The sequence below is a fragment of the Buteo buteo genome, chromosome 2 (assembly GCF_964188355.1).
Source record: "Buteo buteo chromosome 2, bButBut1.hap1.1, whole genome shotgun sequence".
In the NCBI taxonomy this organism is placed as follows: domain Eukaryota; kingdom Metazoa; phylum Chordata; class Aves; order Accipitriformes; family Accipitridae; genus Buteo; species Buteo buteo.
The window spans coordinates 35,169,087-35,182,459 of NC_134172.1; the positions used below are offsets into that span (position 1 = coordinate 35,169,087).

A 13,373-nucleotide genomic window follows, 5' to 3' on the forward strand; every position below is an offset into this window, starting at 1 on the left:
ATTCTCTCCGTTTCATCACAGTGTCCAACTGTCTTTCCAGCAGCAGTTCTCCCTCATGTGATGCATACCATTAGTCTGGATGCAATACCTCAGTGAAAAGCTAGTTTCCCAACTAGGAAAAGCACACTATTATATTGCAATGTATAGTATTACCCACTGAAAGCATTTTAAGGCTGTGTATTCCCTTGTCCTGCCTTGCTGGAGGGCTCAGAGGCAGAAAACGTTCCTGAGGTTCTCACCAGCCAGTTAGCTGACCTTCAAAATCCATCAATGAACTCGTACAATGAAACACAGAAGTCTCCCATGCTAGCCCAGGCATTTCTATGCAGACTTTAACCTCCCATTGTCTCTGTTCACCCCCAAAAGCAACAGCGCAGCTCCAGCTTGCTCTTCCTAATAGCCTTACCCCTCAGGCTGCTACAGGCACCCTACCTCCCCCGCTGGTTCCAGCTCTTCCTTCTGAGCCAACATTACTGACTTTTGAGGGCAAAATTTAACGAAGCCGCTGAGAGAGCTGCAATTGCTCAGGAGTAGCATGAGCAGGCACTATACACAGATGGGTGACTACCCATTCAAGAAATCTTCCCCACTCAGCTCTATAACATCTTTCCATGCCATTTGCTATGAAGAAAGCACTTGATGTTATTTCTTCTTTGCATTTATTATGGCAGTGGTGAGAAGAGAAAGAATGCATAAAGCTGTTGCTTCCTTCTTTCTTATTTCCTTCCCTAACACCACACAGGTCTACTGGCTATGACACTGTGTTAGAGATGTGGAGGGAATTAGCATAGCACAGAAAGTGAGGGGGTCAGTGGCTCAAGCTCTATAATAAGGAAGACTCTCCAAGCAAGTCACACATCAAAGGGGGAAAAAAAACCAAAACCAACCCCTAAATTATCATAAATTTCATCCTTTTATACACAAAAACCAGTCAGTTTAGTTGAAGAAAAATTTTCATATGCCCCAACAAATCTGGCTGATACCCTCAAATAAAAATAATGGCTGGAGTGATGCAGTCACAAATTGCTCAGAGCATTGGACTAAAACCAAACTTATCAAATTCCCAAAGAGTGCCTCTCAGATAACCCTGCAGAAAATCTTCAGGAATGTGATTCAGAAATGCTGTGGATTATACTCTATCAGTTCAAAATGTGCACCCAGTTTTTCCATTTCATTTATGCTGCATCAGCAAACTTTACTATTTTTCACTACAGCTGAAGTTATTGACTTTCTAGCAAAAGTGGAGGGCTGCAGATCAGTAACTCTTAGGTATAATCACAGCATTTCAATATGTTATCTACAGATTCCCCCAGTCTGTTCCTCTCCCTGTCCCTCCCCTCGCCTCACCCCTCCCCCCCCCAAAAAAAAGCCCCCACAACTCCAGTCAGTACTGCACTCCTTCAAGAATTTTTACATGCAGTAAATTCATTTTCACTGATCTGGCAGTGTCTGCAAGACCTGGCCACTGTTCAGCCCTGTGAAGATCCTGGTGTCAATCCTTTGCTTTGTCTCACCCTTCACAGACACTGAGCATGCTCATCTTCCAATTTCATATAGACTGAGCAAGCTCAGTATTTCATACTATTAAGCCTCCGAAAAGGCTGCTGTTCTTTGACCTCACTGGCTTCCTACACAGAAAAACCCTGGGCATCATTTATCATCCAAAACCACCTCTGGAGCCATATGATGCTCTATTCACTAGAAAGAATAATCACCTGGTATATGAAGTGAAACTGCTATATAGGCTTTTGTCAGACTACAGAAGTTACAGAAAATTGATTTGAGACCACTAGGACATTTAAACATCATGCAAAACCACATTAATTTCACAACTATTACTTTGAAAGGATATTTTCATGCACTGCCTAGAGTTGAGTTTTTCTTGACAGCCGGTCTTGCAGAAGGGGAGGCTAATCTCTCCCGCTTGGAGGGAACTACCAACAGTGTCCCATGCATTGGCTATAGCAGATTGAAAGGAACAGACAACCATCTCAAATATCACTAAACAGCCCAGGGCACAAAGTCCCTACAGGTACCAGCACAGGCCATTTCATTTGGCATCAATGCCTCCATGAAGCTGGAGTTCCTTTTGCTGGCCAGTTTCAGTCTGATCAGTAATAGCAGAGTAATGTTTGCTTCAGACAGAAAGGAACTAGGTAAAAGGTTACAAATGAAATAAGCTGAAATCCAGACCATACTTGTAACAGATTTTAGTACTTTGACTTTCCTAATTAGGAGCCTGAAGGCACCTGCCATGCAGTAGCTCAGAGAATTCTGTCTATTCAGCAACACCTTTCAAATGCCAACCTTAAAGAAACACTTTTTCTGGTTCATCTTCATGAGCTTACTGTCCTTGCTCCATTTGCACTGAAATGTGGGAGGAAGCATTCACAGCTTTTCCAAAAGGTCACTGACTTTGATGATCAAAGCGTTTCCCTACCCATCTCACCTCCTTGCTAGCAAGTCTCGAGTTTTGCACCTTTAACTAGCTCCTACCTCTCAAGGTAATATGGGTTCAAAAACTGTGTTGTGTTATGTGAAATAGCGCAGAATCACACATTCAAAATTCTACTGTTTAGGTTTTTTCTAACCAAATTTGTTATGAGTTTTCTATAGAGACCAACATACACAACACATTTACAGTGCACTTGAAAGAGTGTTTAGATCAGGCAGCTCACTCCTACCATTGCATATGTATCCTTGCTATCACTTGCAGGAGTTCCTTGATTAAAGTATACAACTGTCATAATGTGTAGATATCATTTTAACATTTAACTTATAAACGTCAAATCAAACACACACCTTGATTTGTGATGGCAAGCTACTTTGCTTAAGAAGTTTTTCCTTGGCTATATCAAAACAGGAGACTCCTGTTATATCTCTTTGCTACAGACACGTGTAATCCTGGCTGTGCAATTTATTGGATGAAATTTTCAGACTCCCTTTTATGACAATTATTCTTCTATGTTTCAGGTCATTGATGACAGGTAGATATTTGCAGAACATAGGATTCTCCAACAAAGAGCTATCTAGTACTAAAAGGGAAAGACAAGCATGAGGTATGAAAATCAAAACCCAAATTAAATATGTTCAGCTTCCAAAGTTTAATCTAAACTTTAATTTGGCAAGTATTTTTGGAGGTGCATGGTCCAAATGTTGTCCAGCATGAAGTTAGTTTAGGTCAGCTCCTAACAGATTGCAGTCCAGGATTATATTTTTATAGGTTGCTTTGTCTGTAATAAGCAGAAATGTATACAACTTTACTCAGAACTTGAATCAGCATGATCTAAAAAACCTCTATAATGTAGAGTTTTTCTGTTAGTTATTGTAGAGCTATGTGTCCTGGTTTCAGCTGAGGTAGAGTTAATTTTCTTTCTAGTAGCTGGTATAGTGTTATGTTTTGGATTTAGCATGAGAAGAATGTTGATAACACACTGATGTTTTCAACTGTTGCTAAATCAAGGATTTTTCAGCTTCTGATGCCCAGCCAGCAAGAAGGCTGGAGGGGTACAAGAAGTTGGGATAGGACACAGCTAGCACAGCTGACCCAAACTGGCCAACAGGATATTCCATACCATGGGACATCATGTCTAGCATATAAACTGGGGGGAGCTGGCCTGGGGGGGATCACTGCTCAGGAACTAACTGGGCATTGGTCAGCAAGTGGTGAGCAATTGCATTGTGCACCACTTGTTTTGTATATTCCAATTCTTTTATTATTATTCTTATTGTCATTTTATTATTGTTATTATTATCATTATTAGTTTCTTCCTTTCTGTTCTGTTAAACTGTTCTTATCACAACCCATGAGCTTTTGTTTTTTCCCCAATTCTCTCCCCCATTCCACTGGGTGGGGAGGAGTGAGTGGCTGCGTGGTGCTTAGTTGCTGGCTGGGGTTAAACCACAGCACTATGTCACATCCGCCAGAAGTCAGAATTATCAGTCAGCAGATCATCAGTAAGAACATGTAAAGATATTTGTCTAATTTGGTACAAGTTCTAACCTTCAGAACTTCAGGAGATTTCACTCAATTTCATACCAAGCAGAAATGACTGTATGCCCAGACAGTCTTGACAAACATAACTAAACAGTTTGTTCTGTTGTGAAAATTAGTTCAGATAGTTTTATTTTACCATGTAAAATTCATCTCACATTGCTGATTTTAGCAAGATTTTACAATGGTAAGTCAATGTCTGCTGTCATTACTCAGTATGCTGAATCACTAGTGTCCACACAAGTAATTTTGTTTTAAAGTTCTTTAGAGATTAGCATTAAAAAACCCTAAGGCTTATCCCATAATCCATATGTGAACTTTTTGCCCAGAGGGAAAGAGAGTGAGCTTTCACTCTGCTTTCTCCATATTAGGAGAGAGGTGGTTTGCCACCTAGGAAATGTGTAGGTTTTTCAGCCTCTCAGGTCTACCTGTCCCAAGAGGAACAGGGCTTGAGACCCACAGATTTTGGCAACACAGGCATAGAAGCTCAAAACCTGGCAGCTCTTATAGTTGTCAGACTGTTTCAGAATCACTAAATTTGATTTATTCACAGATTTCAAAGCCAAAAGAAACAAAGCAATCATCTTTACTCTTCCTATGCAGAATCAAAGTCACAGACTTTTACCTAGCTGTTATTGTGCCAAGGTGAATATGTTTTATTGAACTGAAACCATTTAAAAAAAAAATCCAATTTTGAGTCCCAGAGCTGATGTTTATAATCTGTTGGGACCAAAACCAGGGTTTTCTTTTACCTTTTCATTTATATCCTGGTAGAAATAGCTAGAATAGCATCCCTCTGCTAAGCTCTTTACAAATACATAGCAAGCCGAGCCTGGTCACAAGGAACTGATTGTTTAATGCACAACACAAGGAAGGGCAGGGATGGGGGAAAAATGGAGATAGACAAATTTACAGGTGAAGAGACTAAAACGCAAAGAGACTGATAGCCACATTCCAGCATCTTCCACACCTACCATAAGAACAGCTTAAGCATGTGCTAACCCCTTAAAAATCCATCTCCAAACAACTTGTCTCAGACCACTCAGGAAATCAGTGACAGAGCACAGGACGTGCGAGTGCCATGGGAAGAAAACTGCCATCAAGACCTGGGCTTTGAAGGTAACTGCATAAATATCACAAGAGCCCTCCTCTGTCCCAAAGTGTTCACACCCTGAAAAGGCAATTAACTGGAGAGCAAGGCAGATATTCATTACACCTCCTGACAGCCTTTGGCATTGCTACGTTTGGCCTCCCTTTCCAGCTATGAGCAGAAATCACATCTCAAAATCAGATACAAGTAAACTGTAGCTACATATAACAGGTAGCAGAAAATTACTCACATATACACACACACCTCACACTACTTCCTCTCTCCCATGTTTTCATTTATCCGGCAAAACAACTGATCAGGAGCCAAACTTAGAAATCTGAGATCATTTATTAATTTTAAAAAAAAAACAAAAACAAAACCCCAAAAAACCACAGTGATGGTGGATGCAACTTCCATTAAGTTCAGACTACAAGCAAATCGTCCTTCTGTTTCTGCTACCATATACTACATGAGATGAGAAAAAGTCTAGGGAAATTCTTACTTTTCTGGGGAGCCCATCAGCAGTGTATACAGTACCTCCTGCCTGTGTGTTTTGCGACTAGAGTACAATCATTACTTGTAAAAATACACCAGGGAATTCCAAGGTGCGAGGGGCTCTCTTACATATTTTCCAGATTAGTAACACTTTTCTGCCCAGCCGTATTAGTACCCACCTGACAGTGCAAGCCAGGCAAATAACCGTGGGTGGGATCTGGCTGGCAGAGCATAAGTACCTGTGCTCTGGCAGACAAAAAGGTAACTCTGAGCACTATTAAATGCACCTCTTGCTCTCCACTGATGAGATAAAGAAATTAAGTTATTTATGTTAGGATGATGCATGCATTAAGCATTTACAACTAGAATCACACACATACTTCAGAGTCCAAACACTTCTGAGTGCTCCAAAAAAAAAGTAGTCATCTCACTGGGGAAGCCACGCTAGCTTCCCATACTCTCCTCAAAACTATATGGAGTTTAGCTTGGAGGCTTTTAAGCTTGGTTCAATTAGTGTAACCTATGTCCTGTGTACCACCTAGCTGTAGGACTAGTTGACTTTGCTCCTTGACAGTTTGTCCTATGTACGGAAAGTGAGGGGACAGGTTTGAATTTAGCTTTCTTCTTCTCACCCCTTAAGACAGGTGTTATGAACAAACACTTCAATCAGAAGCTGCTTCTGCTGAGAACTCTTAGATGTTTCCTTGGAAAACCAATGAAATTTTACAAATATATTTGTGATGTTATTCATTTCACTTGATGGTTGTAGACAACTTATTGGAAGCAAGTTGACAGTCTCAGTCCAGAGCTGAAGAACTACTGTCCACACTAAAGAACAGACCAAATTTCAAATAGGAAGAAGAAAGAAAGAAAAGAAAAAAAAAATTAAAATCACTGAGCAGAAGAACAAATCACTGGCATTACTCATGTTCGTAACATTGTAATTTCACACGGAGCAACAGGTGACAATTTGAGCTGCAGGAATTAGGGCAGTACTATGAATAAATTGAGAATTCTTGTGTCTCTGCTGCGTCACACCCTCCCACCTTCACAGAGATCCTGTTAAATTAAGGCTAGTGGATCAGAGGGAGTGAACTCATCAAAAGGTTATCATCGCATCATAGGCTTTTCTTCAGGGCTCAGAGTTGGTATTGCATGCGGTCACGTATGAATAAAAACAAACCACCTAAAAGTCTTGCCAGCTGCCCCTCCCCTCCCCCCAGTTATTTCAGACACAGTGATTTCCTTTTAATTACGCAGCTTAGTAGATGCAGAAATACAGCTTATTTTCCATGTAAATACATATCCAAAGTTTGGTCCGGATTAGACTATAGGACAAAAATTGGGCTGTAGGATTTGCGACTGATGGGTCACAAGCTTTGAGTCTACTGGTGAAACTTTGGGGGTTTTTACAGATGTAGGCTCCGGTGGGAACTCGAACAACTCCTTGTCTAGCTGTTGCACAAATGTTTGGTGATACAGCCTATTGAAGCCAGCGGGAAAGGAGCTGCTTGCTTTGGCATGATTGCAAGATGACTGGCACAATGGACAAGCAAGGCTGTTGGCAGTTCATACTAGTAAGTAAAGATGCAACCTGAATTAATACCATTATATCTAACTAGAGGTCAGTGCAGACTAAAGTATGAGCCAATACATTTTCAAATCAATTTAAATACTTGTGAACTCGCATTTAATGCAGGGAAATATTGTATGCCTTCATGGAGACAGAGATTAAAGAATTAATTCAGAGCAAGCCTGGGACAGAAACAGAGTCAAATCTCCCAAATTTTGAAGGTATTAGACAAGAGACAAGATCATCTGGCATTGCGCTTGAGGCTAAGCCTGCTCTTGGGGATGCCATCTGACTGGGTGGCTGGCTGGCTGTTCCAGAAAGCAGCAGTCCTACATCTCCTTTGCATCAACACTGGTGCTTATCTCATCTCACAGGGAGCTGGCCCAGGCACAATGAGTCAGCATTCTGACCTGTCTGTGCTGGCCTGTGGGAGATCATGGCAAGGTCTGAGAAATGGGACTACCCCATTCAGCAGCAGGTAGCCATTACAGCAGCTTAAATGTAGTGCAAGAACTTACCCAAAGTAAAACAGCAGCTCCCCATCTCACAGGTATGTTGTAAAGAGGAACACAAAGATTATTAATTACTCTGAGACTCCAGTGAAGGCAGACTTCCTCTAATAATTCAAAAAAATCCTTTCCCCATTGAGAAAGCTGAAGAAAATGGCAAAGTGATTCAACTATTTACATGTTGGACTTAAATAATTGTCATCCAAAGCCTTTTGTGAATATACATCCCAAGCAGAAGACCTAGAAGACTCTCTTCCAGGCTGCCAGAATACTCACTGGGTTTCCAGAGCATTACAGCCTGCAGAGTCACCCACACAGCAAGGGGGAGACAGCATTTGGGGATATATAATGCAGCTTTCAGCTAAATAATCAGCCAACTTCTTCCTGATTAGGCTGGCTTTCAAGGTGAAGTTCAGCTACCCAAGGAAAGGAGTCTTACTGTTACAGAAATTAAGCTGTATATGCCTCCTATAAAATTCCTTGAAAAGGATGTCTGGATACATCCAAACCTACAAGCTTTTCCTCTCCACCACGAGGACACCAAACCAGAGCCCAAAACATCAGTTGCTGCAAGCTATAAAACTTTGTTTCAGTTTTCTGAAGTTTTCAGTGGTTCAAAACCCTGATTCAACTTCACCACTGCTCCTTGATAGGAAAGTGCTCCAGTGCCTCCACTTACTGAATTATACAATAGGCACTTTGAATAAATTCTGGAGGGTGGGAAGGGAAGGTCACTGGAGAGTGATATGACAGTGTTTGCTCACAAACCGAAATTACTGAGGTCATTAACACCAGAGCAGACTCTGAAGAACTACTGGAAAGCCTAATAGGTTAGACAGCATAAGATTAAGTTTGCTGTAGATAAGAACATGAAGAGGTGTTTTCGGAGGAGCAATTTAAAATTACTCATACACATTGATTTCTAAGCTAGTTGTAGGTTCTCAGGAAAAGTTTAAGCATGATCCTCAGTGGTTTAACAAGGATGTTTGCTCAATGTGCAGAAATGTAAAGATACTGGTCTGTATGGAGAAGCAGATGAAAATATGGTAGAATATTACAGAGCTAATACATATATATGTTTTCCATGAGTATATGACCTCACCTTTACTCCAGAATTCAGTTTCTGGAAAAAACCTATCTACTCCTGAAACTACAGAGTTGAAGGAGATGAACTGAAAAGAATTCAAGAAAGAGGGTAAGAGATGAGAGGAAAAGGCTTCCATAGAAGAAGTTAAAAGATAGAAGGTCAAATTAGGCTAAACTTTTTGTGGTAGTAGCAGAGTATGGGAACATCAGGAAAGGGATGCTACTGAAATAGCTCCTTTTCTCCTCTCCAGTTATGTTCTATTTCCCATTGTGGGATCTGTGGGGTAACTTATGATCCTATGCAGTATTTTGTAGGAGGAGGGGTGGGAAACCCTATGGTTCCGGACAGAGCTTTGCTTATTCTTTCACAAATTGTTTTGCAAGTACACAACATAGTCTGTCATGCAGAAGTTTGATGTACTGCAGCTGCCACTGCCATAAAGCTCAGCTCTTCAGACAGGAGGACATCCTTTAGAGACCATCAGATTAGGTTGACTAATTGGCTGTTCTGTCCAAAAAGCGAGTCTTTTACAACAACACGATTTATATTTCTGCATTGTATGTGCTTTTGGTGTTTCTTCCACCTCTTTTGTATTCATATTTCAAGAGTGGACTTCCCTGCAGGACTTATGCCAAAGTTTACAGTAGCATAAACACGTGTAGTTACTCAAGGAGCTTGAGTTTCTCTGTTGTGGAAAATAGAGAGGAAAGGCATCGAAATTCAGAGATAGTGAATTTCAAAGTTTTGTCTTCCCTTGGATGCCCTTCATACAATCTCTCAGAGACAGTCTACCAAACACCAATATTACTGGGCCACAGGCTGAAAATCACTACGATAAAGAGTTAAGAGGCAGCTGAAGAATAAAGAAGTGGACAATTGAACCTAATTAGCCATTCTCATAATAAGGGGAGAAAAAGGGGGAAGAGAGACAACACACCATTTTAAACCAAACATTTAAATGCTCAATAAACCTTCTATTGCAACATATAATTAGCCTGTTGAACACATTCCCACAGGATATTGTTGTACTATATAGTTTAGTGAATACGACTGTAGGTATTCCTTGTTTTTAATGTACCCAAGGTAAACACTATTCTGTGGCTTCTAGCATGACAATAACCAGATAGCACTTGTGTCGTAAATCCCATCGTATATCTCCCACCCAACACAGACACTATGCAACCGGTTTCAGTGTGTAAGTTCAGCATTGGAGCATTTCATATTAACCACTGTCAAATGCATGGGTTTGGGCTAGGGAAAGCGTTGCCAGTGTGGCAGTTTGTGCCTCCCAAGATTTACCCAGTACAAATGATCCTCTCCCTTCTTTCCTCCCTCTCTCACTTACTCAGGAGGATGCCTATTGCCATTTCTTAGCAAAGCCAGTCAAAAATTATTCCCAAGCTGTTAAGATTTTGAGCTGTCTCCTTAAATTAAAAAATCTATATCAAAGAAGTGTTATTAGCTGAGTAGTAATAACAGGTGGGAAGAGAACAAGAACTGTTTCTTTCTTGTTTTTCATTTAAATATTTCTATTTTCAAACAGACCAGGTAGCTCTGCTTGTAATTTTTTAGCCATAAAGCGAGTTGGTTCAAGGTTTGTCAGCATGATAGGTCTTGCCTCTATGAAGGTCTAGCCTCCATTTAGCCGGGAGATACTACCTTTCAAGGATTCTTTTAATACAAAGTGAATTTTTTTAAATTTCAGAAGTATATATGCTCTTTAAACTCTGTTTTTTTCTGATTTCTAATGGTCGCCTTCTTAGCAGGGAGGATTGTTATGCAGTGTTCAGCATCCTATTGCACGCTCCTGATCCCCAACTCACAAAGCCAGGGGCCAGTCCAATTGCTGTGTGCATGGAGAGGAGTATTTCAATTCATATAGTGCTTTAATAAAACCAAACCAACCAACCAAAAAAAAAAAAAAAAGAAAAAGCCACTCATGCACACACACACCCCCCCTTATTTCACAAAAGAAAAAAGAGAAGGCCAGCTTAATATTGGTTGATTTAAAATTGTAAGAGGTTCACCATTATTTATGCTCTCAGGAAAGGCAATCACCAGCACTTAGCAAGCACTGTGCCTTTCTCTACACATCCCAAACCACCCTAGGGTACAATATCGTGCAATTCAAAACGTACGTGGGTTCTGCACCTTCTCCAGAAGCACCTCACACTAGCTATGGCCAAAAGGAGAGTATCAGACTGCAGCATGAGTACTAGGTAAAAAACTACTCTGATATTTCAGACCTCCCAAAGTATTTTAAACAAAAGCAGCAAAAGAAACTTGAAAGAAAAAAAGAAAACTCACCATTCTGGAGACCAAGAGCTTTCTCTTAGATCCAAATTATGTCATTGCTCAAGACATTGGCACTGTTGAAGGAGCACTTATTCTTGCTCCAGCTTTGAAAAAATCTGGTGTGCTCAGGGTTTGGGTAGGTGCTGGGAGCACGCCTGGTGCACCTCTCTCTTAGGGGTGCTGAGCAATGCCTGCTGGAATGTGCAGTCTAGCAAGTACCTGGCACCACTTGTTCAAACAGACAGGAGGGAGTGATGGAACTACATTACCCATAATTGCCTTCAGCTGGTTTATGATTACACCTGAAACCAGGAGAGGCGGTGTGGGAGTTTTGCCTTAGGGAGGAGAGACAGGCATGCAGAGGAGAAAGAAAGGACGGGTGTGTTCCTTGTGTGCCACTGGAAGAGAGTTAGGGTTTTCTACTTTCACATGCCATGTTGAAGATATATTGAATTGCTGGGAGGGGGACAAAGGATGGCCTTCTGATACAGATCAAGGTTAGAAATAATTAGATTTACAGGCAATGAATATAGTGACCAAAGTCTCGTGAACCTGTATGACCGGTTTGGGCATCTCTGTGCATGTGAGAGAATCAGACAACTGGGTATGAGGAAGCAAGTGAAGGAGGGGTGGCAACAGCCCAAGAAGACATCTACAGAGGAGGGAAAGCAGAGACATTTGCGGGGAGCAGGGGGGAAGAGTTCCTTTTTGGCCCCGCGAGCTTGAGAAAATAGCAAGTTTTCCCAGATGTTACATTGCAGGTGTTTTTCTCAGTGATTTCAGCATTTTGTAGGATAAAGTTGGTAAAGATTAGAGGGACAAAGATTATAGCCACAGAGAGATAAGATAAATGGTCTTTGTGCCAGGAACGTCACAAGGAGTTGGAGAAGAGATGATTTGCCTGTCCTGTTGTTATTTGCTACCTGTGTTTTTGTGGCACTTAGGACTCACAGCTGAAACTCCCCTTTGATGAAAATAGGCTTCACAGGCTTTCTAAGCCTGCCTCCAAAAAGCTGAAGTATAAATCAAATAGGATAAAAAAACAGAGAAAGACAGAATCCAGGTTGCTTATGGAGGAGATAGTGTCAATATTGGTGCACAATTTCCACCAAATAAGCTACCTGCCAAAATAAGTGGTTTTGCTTGACCAGGACTAGTAGCAAAGTGGGGTGAAACTCAGCAAATAGTTTCATCTGGAAAAAAATGAAGTTGAAATGGTGCCAACGCCTTTTCAACTAAATGGTCAATCCATCACAGCACCATTCAGTTCCTTCAGAGAACTGAACAATTCCCACCTCCCCATGATCCAGAAAACAGCGTTTCCAACCTGACCGTATGGGATTCTGGGGTGGGAATCTCTTCTATTTTGTATAATAAAGTAAGGCATTGACTGTGACAAAGATGAAAAAAGAGATGCCTCATCTCCAAATGCTTTAACCAACTAGATTTGTTGTTGAAGAGAGCTCTGTCCTGCTATCAGAAGCAAGAAGTTCGAATTACACAGCAGGATTATTCACTTTGTACTGAAACTACCATTAGAGAAAAATTAAGTATTTTCTACTCTGACTGCCTCTCTAAAGGTGTAGTTTAGAAATTCAAGATCTGGAAATAGAAAATGTGGGACAGATAAAGCCCTGTCAGACACCTGAAGGAGAAGGGAAACATTTCTATAGAGTGGCTTACTCAGAGCTATTAGGAAAGCAAGTATTTAATTTTTGTTATATATTTCATTTTCTGGGGTTTTTGAGGTAGGTACTGTCTATCATGTGTCTCTAATAATAATGACAATGACACCCCGAACCAGTCGATACTCACTGTTATACTAATATAATTTAATAATAAATTAAGATCTTGGTATCTTAAACTCTAAATTTCAACCCCTTTTCTGTCATCTCAGACTACTCCTTAAAATTTCCATTTAGATAAGACTTTTCCCTTACTTTATTTCTCTGAATAGACCATTAGCTCATAGCAGAAAAGTTGGTTCCCAGTAGAAGTATTTTCAGAGCCAGATGTTTTTGACAAACCATTCTTATGATTCAAAGAATAATTTTAAAAATATTAATGCTATTTTACCTTAAACAGAAAGACTTGAAGTTTAGGCTGATGGTGTTTAACATCCATTTTTGTAGGGATGAATCAAAACTCAGTCTAATGTGCTTCTCAACTGTTTCTCAGCTAGAAAATCACCATGGAGGATATTTGTACCCATAGCTTTGTGGGACCCTGCAGGTGGGACCCTGCTGAACCACATAAAGCATCTACAGGATTTCAGTTCATCTCTGGACCTCAGAAAAGGGCTTGAGTATTGACATAGTCTATCTGGGTTT

General features: G+C 40.7%; 1 protein-coding gene across 1 annotated transcript in view; it reads right to left on the reverse strand.

Annotated features, from left to right (window-relative positions):
* The window catches only part of MACC1 (MET transcriptional regulator MACC1), a 34,569-nt gene extending 23,392 nt beyond the window's left edge, over positions 1 to 11,177 (reverse strand). The window contains exon 1 of the mRNA XM_075022492.1: positions 11,056 to 11,177. Coding sequence (XP_074878593.1) covers positions 11,056 to 11,058 — 3 coding nt within the window. The 5' untranslated portion in view covers positions 11,059 to 11,177. The remainder of the gene's footprint in view (positions 1 to 11,055) is intronic.
* Between the last annotated feature and the right edge of the window lie 2,196 nt (positions 11,178 to 13,373).